Source organism: Idiotropiscis lumnitzeri, unplaced genomic scaffold (genome assembly GCF_059441095.1).
Source record: "Idiotropiscis lumnitzeri isolate Australia: NSW breed Sydney's pygmy pipehorse unplaced genomic scaffold, RoL_Ilum_1.0 HiC_scaffold_74, whole genome shotgun sequence".
Taxonomy (NCBI): domain Eukaryota; kingdom Metazoa; phylum Chordata; class Actinopteri; order Syngnathiformes; family Syngnathidae; genus Idiotropiscis; species Idiotropiscis lumnitzeri.
Window position 1 is genome coordinate 38,069 of NW_028283612.1, and position 23,696 is coordinate 61,764.

General features: G+C 40.1%; 1 protein-coding gene across 1 annotated transcript; it reads left to right on the forward strand.

Annotated features, from left to right (window-relative positions):
• Positions 1-578: 578 nt before the first annotated feature.
• LOC148315628 (uncharacterized) lies at positions 579-11,555 on the forward strand. Its single transcript, XM_088287445.1, has 11 exons — positions 579-779; positions 1,546-1,594; positions 4,452-4,495; positions 6,204-6,254; positions 6,450-8,763; positions 8,860-8,931; positions 9,049-9,123; positions 9,393-9,410; positions 9,609-9,662; positions 9,963-10,025; positions 11,311-11,555. The coding sequence occupies exons 1-11, from the start codon at positions 777-779 to the stop codon at positions 11,517-11,519; spliced, it is 2,952 nt and encodes a 983-aa protein (XP_088143571.1). The 5' UTR covers positions 579-776; the 3' UTR covers positions 11,520-11,555.
• The last annotated feature ends 12,141 nt before the right edge of the window (positions 11,556-23,696 follow it).

Here is a 23,696-nt window from a genome sequence, read left to right on the forward strand (position 1 = left end):
CGTTGATTCACCCATATTTTACTAACCGGGTTTACACATTTATTTATTTTATTCTACATTTAATTAATAAATTAAACATCGAATTTGTTATTGATAATTTTAATTAAACATTTCATGGTGTATTTGTTTAATTAATTTTGGCACTTTCACTCCTTCTTGAACTCCCTCAACTGTTTGAGAAATTCTTTTACTGTACTGTAACTTGCATTGAAAAATAAATGGGCGTGGGGGGTAATTGATTTGAAGTATGTGTTTACCATAATTACATTTCTGATGTCTAAAACAGACCAAATAGAAAGTAAGTAAAACAACTAAGCAAGCTCAGGTAGTAGTACAAAAAATAACTAATAACTAATTTGGTGGCCGTGTTGCGGCTGCGATTTAACTGGACAGCCGCTTGTGTGTCTCTTTTACTTGTATGCTTGTGTGGAACAGAGAGGTCCCCAAACGTACTATCTTTCTCCCGTTACTGGTGCGAAGTCGAACAATTGCCCCCTCCTCCCCATTCACCGATCACTTGTCGTTTCAAGAAAAAACATATCATGACGAGATATAAGTTATCATGAGTTCTTGGCCGCATAATGGATTGAAAAATCTTAACCAGTTTCTCTTTTTTGCTCTTGATAACTACGTTCGCTGTTACGGTGGTGTGTGCTGTGTTAAAAACAAGCACTCCCTTTTCGACCGCTCACCTGCTTATCGGCAAATTCGCTCGACTAACCACAAGCATCGAGAGTACAGGACATTGGGCTCAAGCTGCCGGGCATTCAAGAGAAATGGTAAGTGTTTTATTTTTGTATTCCCTTTTTACTTGCCTTCAATTTTCACACGGGAGTTCGAGCAATGTAAAATGAGCTAACTTTGTGTCAGTGTGGTGGAACTTCTCCAGGATGGTTGCCGCATATTTAATGCTAAGTTATTTGTTAATAAGCGGCCTGTACACGCGCCAGCGTCGAGTAAAACAGTTGAATCCATTAATTTGGTTTATTGTTTTTGTGAAATACACGTTATAATGAAGCTTCTAAAGTCTGTGTAAAGTAGAATGCACGATGAGTGCGAAAGAGAAAGAAGCAGAGGACAGGATGATGATGGATGATGATGATTAGTTCATCTTCCTTCCATTGTCATGCGGTTTACTTTTTTTTTTTTACATGCGTCATTGTACTTTTTTAGTATAGGCCTGTTTCGCGTAGGTGCTCTAGATATTGTTCATTGAGATACGGTATATTTTGGTAAAAGCCACCTTATGACACAATAAATTATTTGATTTTTAGTCTGTTAAAACTGAATGACCAAACTGATTAATATGATAGCCCAATGGTTGTGTAAGCCAGGGGTTAAAACTATACACTGCAAATATTGGGGAGTGATATTTACTTGAAAAACTTGACAAGTTTTTTTTCAAGTAAATATTACTACAAATTATGCTATATGTGAAGTGTAGTGAGTTTAACACTCCTGGTAAGCAACACTTAAAATGTCTGAGGCTGTAAAGTGAAAGTAGTTCTGTGATCTGATGATCTTTGATTGTGTCACTGTTTACAGGAGGAAGGCACAGATTTCTTTTCCAGTGGTGACACTTTTGACGGCGCAGGTGAGTTGGGGGACGAAGGGGTGGTGGGGGCTTAGTGGTGGGGTAAATCTAATTTGTGTCAGGATAGGCCAGTAATCAATATCACTACAAAATGCGTTTGATAAACTGTTCAATTAATCAAAATCAGGAATAAATCACAGATCCCTGCATTCTCCGTGCTGTAGGCAGAATCTACAGCAGGGGTATTCAATTAAAAGTCACAGAGGCCCACTACTAAAATTTCTTCCAATCAAAAGGTTCGAATCAAAGTCCTACTTCCCTTATTGTCTAGCCCAGTGCTTCTCAATTATATCCTGTCACGCCCCTCCTACCAAGAAGAAAACAATTCGCGCCCCCCCACCAATTTTTTTTTACATTTTGTACTAATGTGCATGTTCTTTGTATGTTGATGTTAGATTGTCAATAAAATATCCCTTAACAAAGCTAAATTGATAAGAAATATAAATTTTAGGACTATTATTGTGAGGAGTTCAAAATACAGTACTCTGTTGTGCAAATATTGATGAGATGATAAATATTTAGTTTTTTTTTTTTTTTTTTTTTTACCAAACCAAACACAGTTATTAAAATGTACATAATATAGAAAAGACAAAAATTAGAGTCAAAGGGCTCAAACTCGTGTTGTTTGAGATCGCCTTTTTCGGTCCTAAAACAATGCATCATTCAGCCATACCACGGCGGAAAAAAAGCATCCTCAGGGTCCCACGTGCCCCCCTCAGCATGGGCGCGCCCCACAATTTGAGAATCACTGGTCTAGCCTATGTTCACATTTTTATATAGTTTTAATATTTAGAGTAATTTTAAATAGAGCACACTTATATACTAAATATTTAACAATGTTACCATTAAACACATTTCCCAGTCAAATAAATATAAGGGGTTTATTTCACATTCAAGAAAATGTAAGCGGCTCCAGGTTAAAGGATTTAAGGGCGACACTTGCAGATAAAAAAAAGGAAAATATCTCCTGCAGAAATAAATCAACTGCTGAGCATTGAGTTAATGTCTTTTCCCGTTTTTTTCCTGAAATCAAAGAGTTGTCCGCCTAAAAAAAGGGAAGGCTTAGAATTTGGTTGATTATTTCACATACCTGGTCTTTGTGTTTTCCTTTAAATAATTTTTGTTAGCCGCATTTTAGCACTCCTTCGCAACTGCCCTGACTGAACTTTTTTTTTTTTTTAATGTTTGCCCAAAATCCATGAATGATACTTTTAGTGAACATTCGTTTGCATGCCGCTGGCTGTAAACGAAAATGGAAAATGTAAAAATCCGCAAGACTGCACTCAAAGTTCGATGTTTTTGCGTGCTCTCTCCTCAGACTTCAGCAGACAACTTTGAGCAAAAGAGCAGTGCCTTGTTTCGTAGTGGCACTTCGTGTTGGTGCGACGGTTTCGGAGCAAATGACGCACACTGGTTTTAAACCGGCTGAAGCCAGAATGAACATCAATTTCTCCGTCCATTCATTTTTAAAACAACACGCATCGACCTTGCTAACTTTTGAGCAAGCACTCTCTTCATGTCTGCTGCACATTTGGCAGTGGATCAGAAACAAAAGATTTGATTGGCTCAAATCAGTGACGCATTTACCGTAATAGAAGCGACCACATTTGCGAATGTAGCCTGAAAAAAAATTCTGTTCGTGTACATTTATCATAAATTGGTCATGGGTCCAGTCCGAACCATCAGTCAGTCCGCATCCGGACCGAGGTCCGCCATTTGGTTATGCCTGATCTACAGTATGGTGTTAGATTTGTGTCACAATTACCCGCACGTAAGAGGAACTTTATTTTGTCCTGCATTAGTCAGGACTTTCAACAACATCATCAGGACTGGACTCTCTTGCAGTCCACTTTCTTTGAGAACCACCAAGTTTGACATTGTGGAATTCCTTATTCCAGGCCTTTTTACAGCCTTTTTGCATCTTTCTGCTATAGCTGGAAAACGTTCACTTCAGAATCTTTCTTGTTTCTCTGTTTGACTTTTATTTCCGCTGTCTTTTCCCTGCGGTGCTTTTCCCTCGTTCATATTTCTTAGCTTCACTTTTGGAGCCAAGGAGGTAGTGGCGATCTGAAGAGCCCATTTTCATACAGTCTTTATTCTTGCACATGTACTGGTCTTTACACCCACCACCATGGACGTGCCTCTCAAGGCACATACATCATTCCGTTTCGCAATACCTTCTTTTTGGGCATGTCTTCAGACCTTAAACATTTTCAGTAGGATCTTGTCATGGTGTTTGTGATTCTCATCTCCACAAACAACACAATCATTTATGGATTTAGTCGCAGCATTTTTTGTGTGTGTTAGTTTGTTATCCATCTTGTCAGAGCTTTTATGTGCTTTTGAGATGCTCAAGTCTCTTGAGGTTATCCTATTGCTCATTTAGAATTGCAAGATAATAATCAAAATGATTGACTTACGTGACACTATTTTTTCGATTGACCATAAAGACAAGCTTTGCTTTCTTCACAAATTCAGGAAGCTTGTTATTGATGGCTTTTACCACAAGTGGGTTCTTCATCGCGCAAGGGCTTTCTCCAATGTTTGAATTACCTCAACCATATTCCTTGAGAATCTGACAGAAAACTACAACAAATAAAATAATGTAACAGATGGAATTGAGCCAAACTTATCCTTTTACTGAGTGACCTTTGTTCCAAGTAGTTGTGCATCTTCAGTGAAAGATGTTTCGTGTACTTAGCATGGCTGATCATGGCTTTATGTATTTTTATTGTCTCGGATGCGCTAACTCTAATAATTTTCATGGTGAGGTGAAAGTTTATAATAAAGGCACATGGCTGCTGTTAGCTCATTAGGAACCTGGTTAATGCTCTTCTCTCATGTGATTTCGTTGCAGTTGCTGATGTAATGGATAGCTGTCATGTTGAACAGAACGTAAAGGTAGGATATGTTATATTTGAGATCTTAAAATGGAAAGTGGAAATTAAAACATGAAAATTTTTTAATGAGGTCTCCCCGGCAACATTTTTTTCATGTTATTCTGTTTTGGTTTAATTTTTGTTTTAACAGAGAAAAAGACAGACTTACTTACTTTGCCTTTGGCTCTCAATTGGCTTTCAACCTTATTTTTGTAATGTAATCTAATTTAATTTCAACACATGGGGAAAACCTTACATTTGTCCAGCTGAGCAACACACTCACATTCCTTAATATTCAGCGAGCCTTTTTCTTTGCTAACTTGCATAATAATCTCTTTATACTGATTGTTTATGGACAAGTGTAACATTAATTTACATCTCTCTCTCTCTCTCTCTCTCTCTGTCTGGGGCTGAATGATTTTAGGAAAAACTTGTCATTTTTCTGACAGATATTACGATTGCGATTTTCTGCATAATGTACAGTGACATTTACAGACATTACAGAGCATGCCATTATACCAGTAAAAACAATAAAAGCTATTACTGTAATAATGCAAAGACACTTCAGAGATTTCGTGAGCAGGGCCGTTTTTTCCAAGTTTTTAAAAAATAGTTTTATAAATTTGTATTTTTGTATTTATGTGTAATTGTGTATTTGAAATGTATTTTTTAAAGCCCAAATTGTTTTACATTTTGTACTAATGTACATTTTCTTTGTACATAAATGTCAGATTATGTCAATGAAATCATTGTCCCTTTAGCAAAGCAAAATTGCTTAAAATATATACATTTGAGACCTATTATTGTGTAGATCTCAAAACCCAATACTCTATGGTGCAAATATTATTGATGAGATTATAAATATTTACTATACGTTTGACATCGGACCTCTTCGTCATGATTAAGTCATCCGTTTACGTGTTCCGGTCGCAGAGCGTCTGCTATATTGCTATTATAGCCGTCATCTTATTGTGTCTATGCCTAGATACGTACTGATTGCAAGATAACATTTATGTTAATTGCTGCCGGCTTTCCACCCTAACGCGTTTCTAACCAGACTTCTGTGAAAAGTCGACTGTACAACTAACGCTATACTTTGCTTTTTGTTTGCCGCCTCTGAGAAAACGCTACGTGTTAGAGCGGTCGTTTATTTGTCATTATACAGCTTGATGCTGCTGCTGTGCACGGACTTTCTTATAGTACAAATAAAGTCCATAGTCCAGCGGCGCAAGATAGCTTGGCGCTGCGCACTCAAGCAGGGGGGAAAGAAATAACTTTCGGGGCTTCGGACAACAGCACAAGGCTTTTGTTTCTTTTTTTTTTTTTTTCTTTTTTTTTTTTTGTGATCTGCTTCGTGAATGTGTGACGCAAACCGCAGCTTTGACGATCTCGATATTGCGTTGTCTGAGATTTCGGTCCCAAAACGATAAATCGTTCAGCCCTTTATCTCCCCATCCATCCATTTTTTTTCCCCATTGATTGCGGTTTATCTTCTCTTCCACAAGTTAACGAGCCCCAAAAGGTTTTTACATATTTATATTTAATTATTATTAATTTTAAATAGTAATACTATAATGTTAAATTATACAATACAACTTTATATAGTTTCACAACAGCGCAAGCTGTAACATAGCCTGTTATGTATATATAATAACATCTGGTGTATTGTCTGTTATACTTTCAAAATGCTTGAACTAAAATTCTAATAATTCCCTTTACAATTTTGGCAGTTGCAGGATGAAATAGTGGTTCCGCCCTTAACACGAGAAGAGAGTGTATTTGTAAGTATAGCTCCTATGTTCTTCAGAACATGCTTGTATTTGTAATTGTCAGATTTAAATGGAAGTCACAGGAGTCAAATTTTGTTTTGTATTGTCCTTTTTGTATTGTCAGCTTAATAAATTATTCTATTTTAGGGAAGACTTGTGATGTGAAGTTGCATCTGTTTTGATTCTTATGTCTCTGTCCTGTTGTAGTTGACCAAAGGAATGCTGGAGGACAACTCTGAAGTGTCACTTTCCAATGACAGCAGTGGGGATGAGTATGTACCAGCATCATCAGAGGCCAATTCTGACGAATCATCAGAACAAAGCAGAGATGAAAAAATACATTCCAGGGAAGAAGACTCTTATGAACCCCAGCTAAAAACAGGGACGCACGACAATCTGACGTTGTTTTCTAGCAACAAAGAGGATTTAGGGGTATCAAGATTGAAAATTAAGAAAAGACACAAAAAGAGCGACAAGAGATGCTCAAGTTTGAGTGAAGATGAAGATTCTAATGATGGAAGACTGAAGACAAAAAAAAGGCGCAAGAGTGACAAGAGATATTCAAGTCTAAGAGTGAAGACCAAAATAAGACCCCAAAAGCGTGATAAGAGTTGCTTAAGTGTGAGTGAAGAAGACAATTCAGGTGAATCAAGACTGAAGACCAAAAAAAGACAGAAAAAGAGTGACAAGAGAATCAAAATTTCTCGAGTAGAAGACGACACAGATGACTCTATGTTTGAAAGAAGAAAGAAAAAGACTTACACTAGATTTAAAACATCCTATCATAAGGCACGGTCTGATAAAAAGTGTGATTCTCCTGTTGTAGCTAATGTTACAAAAGTAGATGGATCTAAAAAATACCACCAGAAGAAAAACTACTGCCTTTACTGCAGGGAACCACAATCAAAAATTGCACGACACTTGGAACGGAAACATAAGGATAAAAGTGAAGTTGCCAATGCAGTGATATATCCCAAAAAGTCGAAGGAAAGGAGAAATCTGCTGGATCTCCTTCGCAAGCAGGGAAATCGAGCACAAAACATTGATGCACTCACGAAAGGAGAAGGGACACTGGTAGCTTGTAGACAACAAAGTGAAGGCAAGAGCAATCCAAAGGACTATCAGCATTGTTTTGCATGCTTTGGGTACTTCAAGCGCAAGTCTATGTGGAAGCATGCGAAACGGTGCGTGCTTGCACAAAGTGTTCGCAGAACATTACCGGGGAAAACAAGAATACAATCACTGTGTGCTTCTGCTCAACCAGCACCTAAAGATGTGAGCACGAAAGTATGGGCCCTAGTGAATAAGATGACTCAAGATGAAATAACCCTTGCTATTAAAGGTGATAAATACATCATGAAAGTCGGAGAAAAAATGTACAACAAGCACCGTGAAACTGCTTCCCAGCACGACAACATCCGCCAAATTATGCGAGGACTGGGGAGACTTGTGATTTTCGGAAGGACAGTGACCCCTCTAAAAACACTGGAGGATTATATTAATCCACAACACTTTGAACATGTAATTCGAGCTGTGAAATTAGTAGCTGGCTTTGATGATCAGATCAATACATTTGAGAAACCCACACTAGCTACAAAGCTAGGGCAAAGCATCCAGAGGGTTGCAGACATTATGGAGGCTGTAGCCCTCTCAACACAAAACAACGAAAAGAGGCAGGTGGTCGAAGAGTTTAGGCGTATGTACAGTCTAACCTGGAACGAAATGATTTCTTCTGCTGCGTACCGCACACTGGAGGAGAAGAAGTGGAACAAACCGAAGCTCATACCATTAGCAGAGGATGTCAAAAAAATGCACATGCACATGGCGGACAAGCAAAAACAATATCACCAGCAATTATTGTACGAAAAAAACTCAAGGAATTGGAGCAATCTTGTTAAAGTTATATTAGCACAGATAATCTTTTTCAACAGAAGGCGCGAAGGTGAAGTCTCGAAGATGAGCTTAGAAGTATTTATCACACGGGATAAGTCAACATTTAATGAGGATGTTGGAGACGCCCTGACTGGACTGGAAAAAAAGCTTTGCCAACATTTTGAGCGTGTAGAAATTCGTGGGAAGCGCGGCAGGAAGGTGCCTATTATCTTAACTCCTGCTATGGTGCAGTCTCTCGAGCTACTTGTTGAGGAGCGAAGCTCATGTGGTGTTGGTGAAAATATGTATTTGTTTGCTAGACCAGGGTTTGGAACAAGACTTCGTGGGTCTGACTGTATCCGGGAGTTGGCTAAAAACTGTGGGGCCCAAAGTCCTGCAACTCTGTCTTCCACTAAACTGAGAAAACAAGTGGCCACTCTTTCAAGAGTACTCAATCTCAATGACACTGAACAAGATCTTTTGGCAGACTTTCTAGGACATGACATCAGGGTGCACAGAAAATTTTATCGCCTCCCCGAAGGAACTTTGCAATTGGCAAAGATAAGCAAGGTCTTGATGGCCTGTGAACAGGGCAGACTAGGAGAATTTAAGGGAAAAAGCCTGGATCAAATCGTGATTTGCCCCAATGGTAAGAAAATTATTCTAAGGATAAGATGCCTTTCCACCTCTATAATTTAAATTCACTGGTATTTGACTTAATCTGCCTTTGTTTGTCACCATAAAGACCAAACTGACATAATGCAAGAAAGCTCTTCATCTCAAGATGATGATCTTGGTGCTGCAGCAGATATGTCAGGTATTCTTCTGATTTGTGTGCCAGACAAGAAATTTCTTTTGTAAATTAAAGTTATGTTTCATTGACGGTCGGTTTGCATGTAAAAATAACATCAGTGCCAAATTGAATGTTTGCCAGGAGGGGAACAGGTTAATCAGAAGAAGAAATGTGCTTCAAAACAGAGGCGGCTTGCACAGAAGCAAGGCTCAGCAGGTAAGAATTTTGCATGTTGATTACGTGTCCTGATGGTCGCTAACTAATATGTCAGTCAAATATGTCCGTCAGCTCTATTAACAGTAATGTTGCTGTATAACTTTCACCAACAGATAGGTGGTGAATGTTCCTGATCTAGTGATGCCCAATGGGCTGATAAACGGAACCAATATATCTTGAGAATTTCTGCCATGTTTTCTCTGCCTATGAGGTGTCAGTAGGCTAGACAAGCTATCTACATCATTTTGCTCCTGATTACTATTTTCCAGGGGAGGATCCTGGAAAAGGTGCTTCAAAGCAACAGCTTGGACAGAATCAAGGCTCTGGTGGCTAGAATTTTGTTTTATGTGTCCTGTGTTTCGACATGAATTTTATTGCTTTGTTTTATGAATGTTTCTGTACAGTGACGCTGGATGGGCATACAATTACAAAAGTTGCAGAGGCTCATTCTTTCTCCGAGGTCATTTTCTATGAATGTTTTCCAGGCGGAGCTTCAGTTCTTCGACAAAAACAACAACCTGGAGAAGAACAGCATTCAGGTGTGTGAAACATGGCTTTGACTTTTACATTTATGTCACTGGCTCACCAAACAATGAATATATTGAGCTGAAAATTGAGAATTTTGACTTGAAAATTAAAAAAAAAAAAAAAGCGACTCGCAAAAAAGAGCCCTCTTGCAACGAGCTAGGGCAATGTTACTCAAGTAGTGTTGCCCAATGGGTGGATAAATTGTACCAGAATGAAAATATTAACTCATGCCTTGTTTTCACCACTTAATGATATGACAATAGGCTAGTGATGCATTGTAAATGATTTTATTTCCCATGAATATTTTCCAGGAGAGGAACCTCCACCTCAGGATAAGAAAGGTGGACAACTTGGACAGAAGCGAGGATCACGAGGTAAGAATGTCCTATCATTTTTAGGTCTCCTGTGCCTTGTACATGTAAATTAAATTATTGTTGTAGAAGTTTCTAGACACTGTAACTGAATAGCAAGAGGGAAACAAAATGCTCATTTACCCTTTTCATGCCAGACACAAGTTACTACGTCCAGTCTCTTCTGCTCGGCAGGGATAGTTACTCATTGCATTGCCTTTGCCTTACAAATAGTGTTAAGATGTGAAAATAACCTCCTGATGTTTCATGGAGACACCCCTAAAGATAATGTTACGTCATTGCCGTTTATGTGGTGACTACAGTTATGACAAATGTGCACTTTTTGCTTTGTTTCAAGTGGAATTAAATTAAAGATAAATATAAAGCCAATACCGTGACTCATTACAACTTTGCAGATTCACGGACAATCAAACAGTTGTCTATGCCTGCGTGAAGCGAATCAGTAAAATCAAGGATGTACATATGTGAGCCGGCTGTTCAGATTGTGGTTGCTTTGCAAAAAATCCAATAGGACCACATATAAAAGCAACCCAGGTTGGATTTGAAAAAAATCTTAATCAGACTATCACAAAAAACAAGATGCAGGTCATATATGGGCAAAAAAAAAACATCCAATCCGGATTGCATTTCTCTTCAATGTGAACCTAGTCAAACAGAACAGTCCAGTTGCAATTGATTCAATGCCTTCAGAATAAAATGACCTGCATGAATGAGAATATTCACAGGCAATGACCTGCAGATCACCCTGAGTTGACGTAAACTCCTCTTGTAGTTACCTAGTTAATCTGAGTAAAAGAACTTAAGAAGAAAAATAAGATGATAGCCTAAAGCTGGTGTGGTAGGAAAAGACAACAACAAAAAATGTAAATGAAATCGTACTGCACAAGTGAACAGTTCAACACCTAATTAACATGAAGTGAATTTTCCTTTCCTTTCCTCACCTTCCAAATGGAATGCCTTGTCTGTTTTTTTAATGATTAATTCAGAATCCTCTTTTGCTGGTAGCATCAACAACAAATGTGTCGGCTGTGATTTGTTTGAGAACAAAAAGAAGCTATCAATAAGGATAAATGTATTGTGATGTATTTATTTTATATATTATAAAATATATATTTTTTGTAATATCGTCGCAGCCCCGATTATATTCACTGACAACCTATTCAGGTCAACCCAAGTTCTTGGAAAACAATAGGCACAGAGACTACACCTATTGGGCAGGGAGGAAAGTCAAGAATGTCTTTAATTTCCAAAGTATCTGTGCTTTAAGTGTTTTTACTCTCTTTTCAAGGTACGAATCGACCCAAACGAAAGTGGTCAACTGAAGAGGTTAAGGCTGTTGAACACTCTTTGATGGACTTTATACGCACGGGTAAGACCCCGGGAAAAGCAGACTGCGAGAGATGCATCGCAGCTTCCCCGGGAGCCCTTGCTGAGAGGGACTGGAAGGCCGTTAAATTCTATGTCCACAACAGGATTGTTTCTGATCAGAGGCTATAGACACAGGTCACCACTACTTTCTCGCTGTATAATGTGCTGCACACACTGTATAATGTATATATTTATTACGTATAATAAATGACATCCTTTGATGACATAATAAGTCGGTAGGAGAAACTGCAGACTTGTCTCAAATTTGATCTATTTACTTCATTTATTATTTTTATTATTCATATTATATTATTCTTTTATTTAGTGGTTGCTCTTTTGTAACTTATTTTAAAAAAACAGGTGTAAGTGTCATCATACCGTCGACATCAATAGGATAGTTAATTTAGTTTAATTTAGATCCAACATATGGCTTACTTTAAAGAGAATTGAGCTTTAAGCCCCTCACTGCACGGCTAACATTTGCAACTTGAGCAGCAAACGTTTGCTTTTGCTGTTGAAGGAAGCAAAATGCTTGTTCATGTCAGGGTTTATTTAACATTTGCCAAATGTGGTACTGTTAAAATACATTGTCCACACCCAAGTTGAGAGATGTATTTAATTCTGGTGATGCCAAGGAAGTGTTGTCCAAAAAAGGTAGGTATTTATTTGGGGGTTTTAAAGGTTATATTCTTAGGTAATATTGTGACACTGTTAATAAATATATATCTATTTATCTATCTATCTATATATATATTAATTCGGGGATGTCTCATTTGTTCCTATGATGTCTAAAAAAGGTGGTCTTAAAAAGGTAGGCATTTTTTGGGGGGGTGGTCTTAAAAAGGTAGGCATTTTTTTTGGGGTGGTCTTAAAAAGGTAGGCATTTTATGGGTAGTCTTAAAAAGGCAAAATCTAATGTTATATTGTGATACAATTAAAATAGATTTTTTTCCAAGTTCAAGGATGCCTTTCATTTGTTCCTGTGATGTCTAGAAAGGGTGGTCCTGGAAAGTAGGCATTTTATGGGTGGTCTTAAGAAGGTAACAAATGCAAGAAGGGGTGTGTGTGGGGGGGGGGGGTGCGTGTGTGTGTGGGTGTTTGTCTTTGCACTATTGTGAGGACCAGTATCTGACAGCACAATCATAGCGTGGGGAGCCAAAACCTGGTCCCCACGAATTTAACCATTGATTTAGTCATAAAATGACCTAAGAAGTGTCCTGTCAAATTTTCAAAGGTAGCCCCAAGATGCACAAAAACCAACATTTTTGTGTATAACTGTGTTTGCTCTATGCTGCTCCTAGTGGCCGAAAATGGTACTGCACCCACACACAAAACACACGCTTACACACACAAAAAAATCTGTTCTTAATACAATGCGGGGACACCTTGCGCAAGATGGCTACAGCACACACAATAATTTAGGTTTTCATGCATTGTGGGTTCACCTTGAGCAAAATGGCTGCAACAGGAAGCGATCTACCTAACTCAAGATGGCAAAGTCATGGTTGAAGATGTGATTGAAATGTGAACCTTGAGCTCATCTAGATGATGGTCTAAGAGCTGTCAACATGGAGTACAATGCTACCAACAAAGTAAAAGGAGCCTTACGAAACATGTTCCTGCTGAAAGTGATAAACTGCACAATGTGATTAGTATGTCAAATCAAGTCAAATTCATTTGTATAGCCCTTAAGCTCACAAAGTCTCAAAGGGCTTCACATGCCCACAATCCACATCCCCTGATCTTAACCCCCTGGAGGGCAAGGAATAACTCAAAAGAAGTATGCAGGTACCAAAGGATGTTGGTTTTTTAAAAAAGATTACATTGACATTTACATACAATATTCACTACATGGTAATGAAAGCTGAAGAACAAGCTTATGCCTACCCCACCATACAAAATAGTACAGCAGGGGCATCCAAACCTTTTGCATCAAGAAACTCATGTTAACACAAAAAACAGAAATACTATGCAGTAGAAATAAATATGAAAATAAGAATCATCCCTACAGTACAGCTGTCTTCAATCTGAATTCATTCACTGTGGTGTTTGTAAATGCGTTTGTGATGTGTCTTTGCTTGTGTGAAGCACATTGTGCCTTGCGAATGAAATGTGCTTCATAAATTAAGCTGCCTTTCCTTACCGCTTGTTCTGGACTCCATAGAAAAATAAGTTTTTAATGTCAATGTTACATTACTGGGTAGATAAAAAAAATCCAATAAAATGGAAAATTTCAGTCAATAATGTTTGTGGTTTAAACTATTAATCCATCCATTCATCCATTTTCTACCACTTATCCTGGGATGGTTCATGGTGGCAACATCTTTAACGGGGAAGCCCAGACTTCCCTCTTCCCAGCTACTTCTTCAAACTCTTTCGGGGGATTCAAAGGTGTTAGCAGAGAAATTCCTCGGGCCCCCTGCCAGTGAGACAAGTACGGGATGCCTCACCAAGGAGGCGTCCCGGAGAAATCCTAAACAACTGCCCGAGGCTCCTCATCTGGCGCCTCTCAAGTTAGAGGAGGAGCAGATCGTCTCTGAGTCCCTCCTGGATGACCAAGCTTCTCACCCTATCTAAAAGGGATATGTGGAGGAAACTTATTTTGGCCTCTTATATCCAGGATCACATTCTTTCGATCACGACCCACATCTGGTGACCATAGCTGAGGGTAAGATTATAGATCGACCGGTCTATCGACAAGGACCAGAATTCCTGGAAGCATTTTGTTTGAGTTCGGCAAACTTCTCCCAAGCCTGAATTTTTGCTACGGCGACTGCCACAGGTGCATTTCGCTTGGCCAGCTGGTACCCGTCAGCTGTCTACAGACACCCACAGGATACACTCAGAAAGACACCTTCTCCAGCTTGTCGGCATCCCGCTCCACTGAGGTCCAACAGCGGGTTTGGGAATTGCTGAAATGACATCTACCACGACCACAGCTCAGATTGGATGCTTCAACAATTGACCCATGAATCATGGTCCACTCTGACTCAATGTCCCCCGATTCCTCCAGGACATGTTCAAAGTTCTGCTGTAGGTGGGAGTTGAAGCTCTTTCTGACAGGGGATTCTGTCAGAAGTTCCCAGCAAACCCTCACAATAGATTCGGGTTTGCCAGGTTGGACTGACGTCTCCCACAATCGTCAACGCACCACCAGGTGTTGATCAGTTGAAAGATCCGTCCCTCTCTTCACCCGAGTGTCCAAAACATGCAGTCGCAAATACGATAACCACAAAATTGATCATTGAACATGACATGACAGTCACAGAAGTCCAATGATTAAAAATTTTGTGGATCAGCACAAACAACATTCAGGACCCGCCCCCGAACTGAAGGCGGAGGGAGGCTTCACTCTCGTCCACTGGGATGAACGCCAATTTACAAGCACCAACCCAGGGGGAATAAACCCACACCTGCCCTGGAAATATCACATTGGGGAACTCCAGAGTGGAACAGAGTCCAAAACCCCTTGAGAGGACTGATACCAGAGCACACACTGTGTCTGGAGCCGAGTCCGACTCTGTCTGATTCTCAAATAGTGGGGGGGCGCGGTGCGATGCTGAGGGGGGGCGTGTGGGACCCTGGGGGACATGTTTTTTTGCATGGTTTTGGGACAGAAAAAGGCGATCTCAGACAACGCCAGTTTGAGCTCGTCAAAGCTGTTTGTGCCCCTAGTTCACGCAGTACTGGTTTTAAAAAAGTGTCGCCCTGTCACGCAGTACTGATTAAAAAAAAAAAGGGTCGCGCTGTCACGCAGCACTGATTAAAAAAAAAGTGAAGTGATTTCTTTCGCCGCTCCTTAAATGCCCCGCGCCAAGCTATCTTGCGCCGCAGCACAACGGACTTCATTGGAACTATATGTAAGTCCGCGCACAGCAGCAGCAACAAGCAACGTGATGGCAAATAAACAACACTGCAAACAAGTAGCGTTCTAAATGAGGAGGCAAGCAAGGAGGCGCTAAGCGCGCTAATCGCTAAAATGAATTGCTTCGATGGACGCTCGACTTTTAACAGAAGTCTGACTCGAACCGCGTTTGGGCGGAGAGCCAGCAGCTATGAACAGAAATGTTGCATTGCAACCATTAGTTATCGAAACAAAATAAGACGACGTCTACGTGAGCAATTTAGTAGATGCTCTCAGGCTGGACCACGGAAGTGGCTGACGTCATCACGACAAAGAGGTTCGACGTCAAACGTATTGTAAACAAAAAAAAACGTATATTATTAAAACTGTTGCTTTATGAAGAATTTTTGTTTAAAATCCCCCTTGCTCTTTTTGTCTTTTCTATATTATGTACGTATTAATAACTGTTTGATTTCTTAAAGTTAAAAAACAAAAACGTATAGTAAATATTTATCATCTCATCAATATTAGCACCACAGAGTACTGAGTTTCGAGATCCTCACAATAGTCGTTCTCAAAATGATATATTTTTTTTATCAATTTAGCTTTGTCAAGGTAAGATATTTTATTGACAATCTAACATTAAAATGCAAAGAACATGTACATTAGTACGAAATGTAAAAAAAATTGTGGTGGGGGGGGGGTGCGAATTGTTTTCTTCTTGGTAGGGGGGGCATGACAGGAAATAATTGAGAACCACTGGTCTAGTCACACACCAGCTCGGGTTCATTCCCTACCAGAGAAATGACATTCCATGTCCCCAGAGCTAGGCGCTTTATGTTGCAGGGGATTGGACTGCCTTTGACTGCCTCCTAGCTCAAAGGAAACCCAAATTCTTTGGTCCCGCCCACTGGTAGTGAGCCGAAGTCCTTGTATTAAATAATAAATAAATACATAAAATTAAAAAATTAATAAATTTAAAAAACTGACCGATCCACTGCTTGGGTTAGTTTGACCCACCTTGAGATCCGTTCCCACTCAGTGACAGTGTTTACAAGCCACTGCCACCAGGCCAGTGAACCCGACGTCCAGGCAGTGACAAAAAACATGATCAAATTACATTGCTCATCATAAGGTGTTTGTGAGATGCTCTTTGTATGTTTCCTCAATTAAGACCCGTTTTCCATTGGTGTATTTGAAAAAAGTGGTGAACCTGTTAAATTCACTACAAAACGTTAAGAAGATGAAAGTAATGTTTGAAGGAATATTATTTTTCTATCGACATGCCGGCGGGCGGGCACAGATAGAGAGTGATAAAGCAGCACCACCCGTGCGGGGCGTGCTGACGAAAAAGCAAGCGCTCCTCCTCTCGTCGCGTCCTTATTAAGTCAAGTCAAGTCAATTTTATTTGTATAGCCCTTAATCACAGACAGTCTCAAAGGGCTTTACATAGCCACAATCGACATCCCCAATCTTAACCCCCAGGAGGGAAAGGAAAAACTCACAAAACCTCATTAGGGGAAAAGTGAGAAACCTTGAGAAGGGACCACAGATGGGGGAATCCCCCTTCCAGGAGGACCAGGCTGCAATGGATGCCAACTGGGCAATATTTGACACATACAATGATGCTATGCAATAATAGATGAGATAATATAAGAGTCAATTGAATGAAGTGCTGCAGGAAGATGACTTCAGTGGAGTGGGTCCTCATCCAGGGCCGTAATATCCATGGCAGCATATCCGAAGATGAGCCTTCGATCTTGTACCAGTCAGTTGGTGTAAATTCAGTACAGCCACTTCCAAGTGAATCGCCATCACCTAATTCGGGGAATTGGGAACAGAAAAGAAAGAACAGAAATAGCAAACAGGCCAACAAGTAGTTCAATGAAGTGCTGAAATATAAGGAAATCAGAAAAGGCGCTGCATGAAGACGACTTCGGCAGAGCAGGTCCCTTCCCGGTTCGTCAGTGCCGTAATCTTCAAAGCATGTCCCCATCACCTAATTCCCAAGCAGGGGAAGGAGGGGGCAGAAAAGAGAAGAACCGGCAGTAAACAGGCCAACAAATAATTAAATTAGATGCTAAAGTATATAAATAAATTGATCAAATGTCGCGCTGCAGGAAGACGACATCACTGGAACAGGTGCATGCCCAGTTGGTCAATGCCTTAAACTTCCTAGTGGGTCACCGTCACCTAATCCCCCAGCCGGGGGAAAAGGGGGCACAAAAGAAAACAAAAGAAAAAAAAAGCGGCAGTAAACAGGCCAACAAATATTTCAGCTAAATGCACAAGAGCATAAATGAGTCTTTAATAGTGTTTTGAACATTTCTACTGAAGTGGCGCCTCTAATATCTGAGGGTAGTGCATTCCAAAGCATTGGTGCCCGAATAGAGAACGCTCTAGGACCTGCGGACTTCTTTTTGGCTCGCGGGATCACTAAAAGACCAGCATTTTGTGAGCGAAGGTTTCGGGACGGAACATATGGTACCACGAGGTCAACGAGATAAGGTGCTAAGCCGTGCAATATTTTAAAAGTAAGTAGCAGAACTTTAAAATCACATCTCAAGTGGACCGGAAGCCAATGCAAATTGGCTAATATGATCAAATTTTCTCGTCTTAGTTAAGAGTCTAGCTGCTGCATTTTGAACTAACTGCAGACTTTTAATACTCGACATGGGGAGACCCGAGAGCAAAGCGTTACAATAGTCGAGGCGAGACGTAACAAACGCATGGATTAAGATTTCCGCGTCACACGTTGATAGAATTGGGCGAATTTTAGCAATGTTACGCAGATGAAAAAAACGCAGTTCGAGTAATATTTTTAATGTGCATTTGAAATGACATAGTTGCGTCAAATATAACACCTGTTGTGCGCGCCTCCCAGCGAACACTGGGAGTCGCGGAGTGGACCCCAAAATTGCAGACACAGCAAGATGCGAGTTTACAAAGGTATTTATTGCTACAAATGGTATATATTTTCCAATCAATATAATCAATACAATCAGGGTGCCGACAACTAGAGAACTAAACGCGCTGGCGGAAAGGTCACGCCAGGAAAAAAGGAACTGACGGCAAAACAGAAATCGCTTGCAAAAGGCAAGGAACATAGAACTTAAATTGCTTACCGCTGAAGGGCAAGAGGGAGCCAAACGAACAAACGAGAAAACAAAGGAGAGTAGCCTTAGCTGGATATAAACGAGGGAACAAAAAGCGTCTACTGCAAATGCAGAGCGAGAACAAGGAGCGAGAACAAGGAGCGAGAACAAGGAGCGAGAACAAGGAGCGAGATCGAGAGGTACGAGATCGAGACGTGGGATCATGAGTCGTGAGCGATGAGCAATATTCCGACGCTGAGGAGTCCGTTCCCTTGGCTTAAGTAGCGTAGTAATCATGGTGTTGATCAGAGCCTGGTGCGCAACCGGTGGGCACGTCTGTTCCGCAAGGGCGGCACGGATCGAGGAGGTAAGGCTGGAGGGAAACGCCCATTCAGCTGGGAAAACAATAACAACAAGACAAGGCATGACAGGACGGATCATGACAACACCGAGTGTATATATAAGGGAAAAAACACATGAAAAAGGCTCAATAGTGAGCCACGCTGCTGTAAACAGGCAGCCACTCGCGCGGCGCCGGAACCGGAAAAGAAAAAAAATTAGAATACACATTACTGTGGCTGGATTTTCAAGCTTAATGTTGCGGGTAATGGAGTCACCTATCACTAAGGTGCGGGAGCCATGAGACCGAGGTGGAATGGAACTGCTATGTGTCTTAACAGGCTCACCGCGATTAGCAAGCCGTTTTCGGCCAATGCGAACCAGACTAGCAGGTTGGCTACAACCCGTGCTAACAGTCGTGTCCGCCACGTTTACGCTTACCACATTACTCTGCTCTAGCTGGCGGACACGTCCCTCTAGCAGGGAGAGTCTTTCCATGAGAATGGTGCAAGTGTTGCATGTGGTGGTGCACGAAACCATAGTTGCGTTTACTCGCCCGGTGGATAAAAGCGGAGGAAAAGATGTCGCGCCGAAAGTGACGTCCTGTCGCGCCGAGTGTTGCAATATTAGGACAGAAAAAAGACGCTGTTGAATTTGACCTATTCGCAGTTCGAGCAGGTGCTTAACGCTGGAGAATATCACCACTTCGAAGTTCAAACTGCTGTTGAAACGGATGGGTAAGTGTTTTTCGTTTGTTTTTATTCAAAACATGCCTCGAGTGCATTTGTTCATGGTTAGAGATAGTTGTGTGGAAAACACTATACAAAGTAGCACCATGGATGTGGGCCTACAACACTGGCCTAGCAAACATGTGCTCCTACATCGACATAATTGACGAGCTCCAGTTAAGCATTGAATAATTATAAAACGTCATGGTGCTTTTACTCATTTAAAGAACTAAACCGACGCGTATTGTCATCCGGTGGTCAGGTTTGCATTGAATGTGAGCACGAGGGACGCTAGCTTGTTGCGTTAGCTTTGCGGAGCTAACAGCTTGCACTTTTGTTATAGAACAACAGAATGCAAGTACCATGATAATTTCTGTCATTAATTTTTGTGTAAGACACGATGTTCACTGGTTAATTACATGATTCTTAAAGCAAAGGTTACTGTGAATGCAATTTTGGTAAGATTTTTGTAGTCACACTGCATAAATCTGTCTGTGTCTGTTGTTTAAACTTCAATATAAACTATTATGGTTGAAATCGTTAATTGGGATGGAGGGATTGATATTTTTTTTAATTTATAATTTATTTTTCTTACGCTGATATTGTTAAAACTCCATTTAGCCTATAGTATGAATAATTATCAACACAAAACTGTCTTTTTTCTTTATAGAATAAACAATGCCTTCCCTGAGATGCAGGAAGTCCCCAAAGCAGGATACTATTGAACATGCAGTCAAGGGTCTGGACAAGACTGCAGAGTTAGAAGCGAAGTATATAAACTCATTTAAAGGTATGATGTTAACGCTTTTGCTAAGATATATTATTGTTTTCTGATAACCAAGCTGACATCGTTTTTTAAGTGGTTATTTTACATTAAGAGTGTCTTGACCTTTTCTTTTGCCACAATTTGCCACTTTTGTCAGTTTCAAGTTATTTCAGTGAGCGTGAAACCTGATGGTAGGAGTTCTATCTAAATTAAGGCTGTACTTGATGACGCCCTCCGGCATTTTTATACCACAATAGACCGGTTAACAAGTCTGATTTTGATAGTCTAGTGTAAAGCACGTAATACGTCACAGACATCACGTGACGCGATCCAATATGACTGTGTACAGTGGATGTCATTGTTTTGAAACTAAATAAACTTAAAGTTTTTTTTTTTACGTAACCAGGTGCCATTGACATTTGTACTTTCAGTCCTAATACATACTGGCTAATGCAATGCTGGAAAATGAATTTTGGCTGGTCTGTTCCTTTAAAATCATAAAGAAGGGCTCTGCTCTATCCCTCACAAGAAGCAATGTTTCAAACCACCCTACATTAGTATAGTGGCCCAAATGAATACGATGACTCCTTATTTGTGTGCTTAAAAATATTACGAAGCTAACTTGATTTCCCTGTTAACTAGGTCGAGGAGTATTTACCAAGGCCCCTTTCAGGAAAGACGACTTTATTCTTTATTATGGAGTACAGAGGAAAATTGATAGATTCTGATGAATCTCAACGCAGGAAGATGGATGGAAGAGGCACTGTCTTTTTGTTTGACTTCCGCCGGCAAGAAAAAACTTGGAGGTGAGGCTAAGATTGAGATGTTATCTTATTTTTGTTTTTATTTAAAAAAATAAACACATACTCATCCCATAAGTGTTAGGGGAAAAATCATTCTCTAAGCAAAAATGTATAATTACTTTTATTCATGCGTTGAATCTTTACAAATGAAAATATAGACCTGAAGTCTCAAAGACAAGCTGTTAATAGGGTCTGATTCCAATAGTAATTTCTTGTATGATTTGATTTAGAAGATTTAAAAATTGTGGATTTCCTATTTTTATGTTTTGTGTACACAAGATTGTCTCAAAGATTAATTTCTGACATTGATTGAATAATTTTTTTTTTTTTTTTTTAAATCTATTTTAAGTGTTGATGCAGCTCAAGAAGATGGCAGTCTGGGAAGACTGGTTAATGATGACCACATGCACCCCAACTGTAAAATGAAGAAGATGACAACAGAGGACTGACCACACCTCTGTCTGTTTGCGCTCCGAGACATTGATGTTGGCGAAGAAATAACTTAAGACTATGGACCAGCTGACTGGCCTTGGAGAACACAGGTTTGTAAGATGCATCTTTAAGTACAATAACAGAGCCCACTTGTGGTGTTCTGGTGATGTAGTTTCCAATTAGTTTGGCAATCTAATAAATGTATGTGAGGTTTCTATGGAAGTTGAACATGCTGACTGACTGGGGGAGTTCTCCATTGTCCACTATCTGTAATTCAAATTTGTGGGTCTGAGTCAAAGTTTGGCTCTGCAGGAACAACGAACTGGTCAGGGAGTGACAGTATTACAAAGTTCTGCATTACTCCTTTCTGGGCGGTGGCCCTGTTAGGCCATCATATGCCATATTGCAAATATCCCCATTGTGGGACTAATAAAGGACATCTTTATGTTGTGGTTTCCCTACCAGAACCAGCACCAACCCTTTATATTCATGATATAAAACACTGTTTCAATTTGATATTTAGCCTTTCTATACTGTCAAAATAGAAGACCCCAGGCTTTCCTGCGCTCCCTTGCCCAATTGGTGGTGTTCAGGAGACAACCTGGGACTGAAATATCAGTCACAACCAGTGTTGTTTTCGTCACTGATGACTATGACGAAAATACTTCGTTAACGCCCCTTTTTTAATGACGATGACAAGCTAAACGAGGTTCTTTTATGACGAAAACATGACGTGATGTACATGAATTTTTTTCGTTGACGAGACAAAATTGTTAGCATGTGGTTCATAAATTATTTTATGTTGCTTTTAGTGAAATAAAGCCACAACAGTTGCCCAACAAAATGTTTTGCTTCTCGGCTTATTTTGGAGCAGTGAGCATTGATTCCACTGTTGCCACTTTTTTCTGTTTGTAATGAAGAATCCTTAGTAGTCCATCCAAAAGTCTTTGTTATTGGGTGGAAACCTTGAATGCCTTGTTTTAACTCAAATGGACTTAAACCCATCCATCCATCCGTTATCTGTACCGCTTCTCCTCACTAGGGTCGCGGGGGGTGTTGGAGCCTATCCCAGCTGTCTTCGGCAGTAGGCGAGGTACACCCTGAATTGGTGTCCAGCCAATCGCAGGGCATACATAGATGAACAACCATCCACGCTCACATTCATGCCTAGGGGCAATTAGAGTGTCCAAGCAACTTGCCATGCATGTTTTAAGAATATGGGAAGAAACCGTATTACCCAGAGGAAACCCACGCAGACACAGGGAGAACATGCAAACTCCACTCAGGAAGGCCGGAGCCAGAATCGTACCTACGACCTCAATATTGTGAGGCCATCATGCTAACCAGTTGGGCCACCGTGCCGCTTGGACTAAAACCTTTGTGAATAAATTGACGAAAACTAGGGTAAAACTTTTTTTGCGTTTCCGTCGACTAAAACTGGACTAAAACCCTTTTTTTAGTTTTCGTTGACTAAAACTGGACTAAAACTATAACGAATTGGGATGACTAAATGTGATGTAAACAAATCAGCACTTTGTCCAAATGACTTGGACAAAATCTAAAATGCCTGCCAAAAACAACACTGGTCACAACACGTGTCTACAGAAGATTAATTGGCATGGGCGAAATTAATTAGTTTTATTTCATTCATGAGCTTATGTTTTGTTTTGGGTGGCTAAGGCTTAAAATGTGTAAAAATCTAATCCAACCTCAAATATAATTAATTCAATAAATTTATGATGCTACTAAAACATCAAAGCAGCCTCCTCCAGGCTTTACAGACTCAGAAATGGAGGTATGCGTATCGTGTGCTCATCCTGTCGTGTCTTGAGATGTTAAAATTGCAGTTAGATAGACGTGTGCTGATTAGACAAGACTTCTAATATATCTGGTGTCACAGGATATTTGTCAGTGAATGTGTATGTCTGGTTTGAGGCTCACTCAGCTTTTTCTTGTGTTGTGGGGTCCAGTTGAGTTGAATTGCGAGTAGGTATGTTGGCCATCTGACACCCAACTGTCAGGTTTGTGTTTGTGGGGACCCCGTAGAGCCATTTTTATTGTTGACATAAATCATAGCTAATCATCTTTTCCTTCATTATCATATGAAATACAGTTAGGAGTTGTATGTGCCTTTACTATGTTATAATCTTAGAACCTACCAGCCACTACAGCTGTCCGACAAGAAGACTTTTGGCTGTCCTGTGCTCCATTGCGTCCCTGGTGGCATTCAAAAGACAACCTGTGACTGAAATATCAGTCACAACATATCTCTACTGAAGATTAATTGTCATGCGCTAAA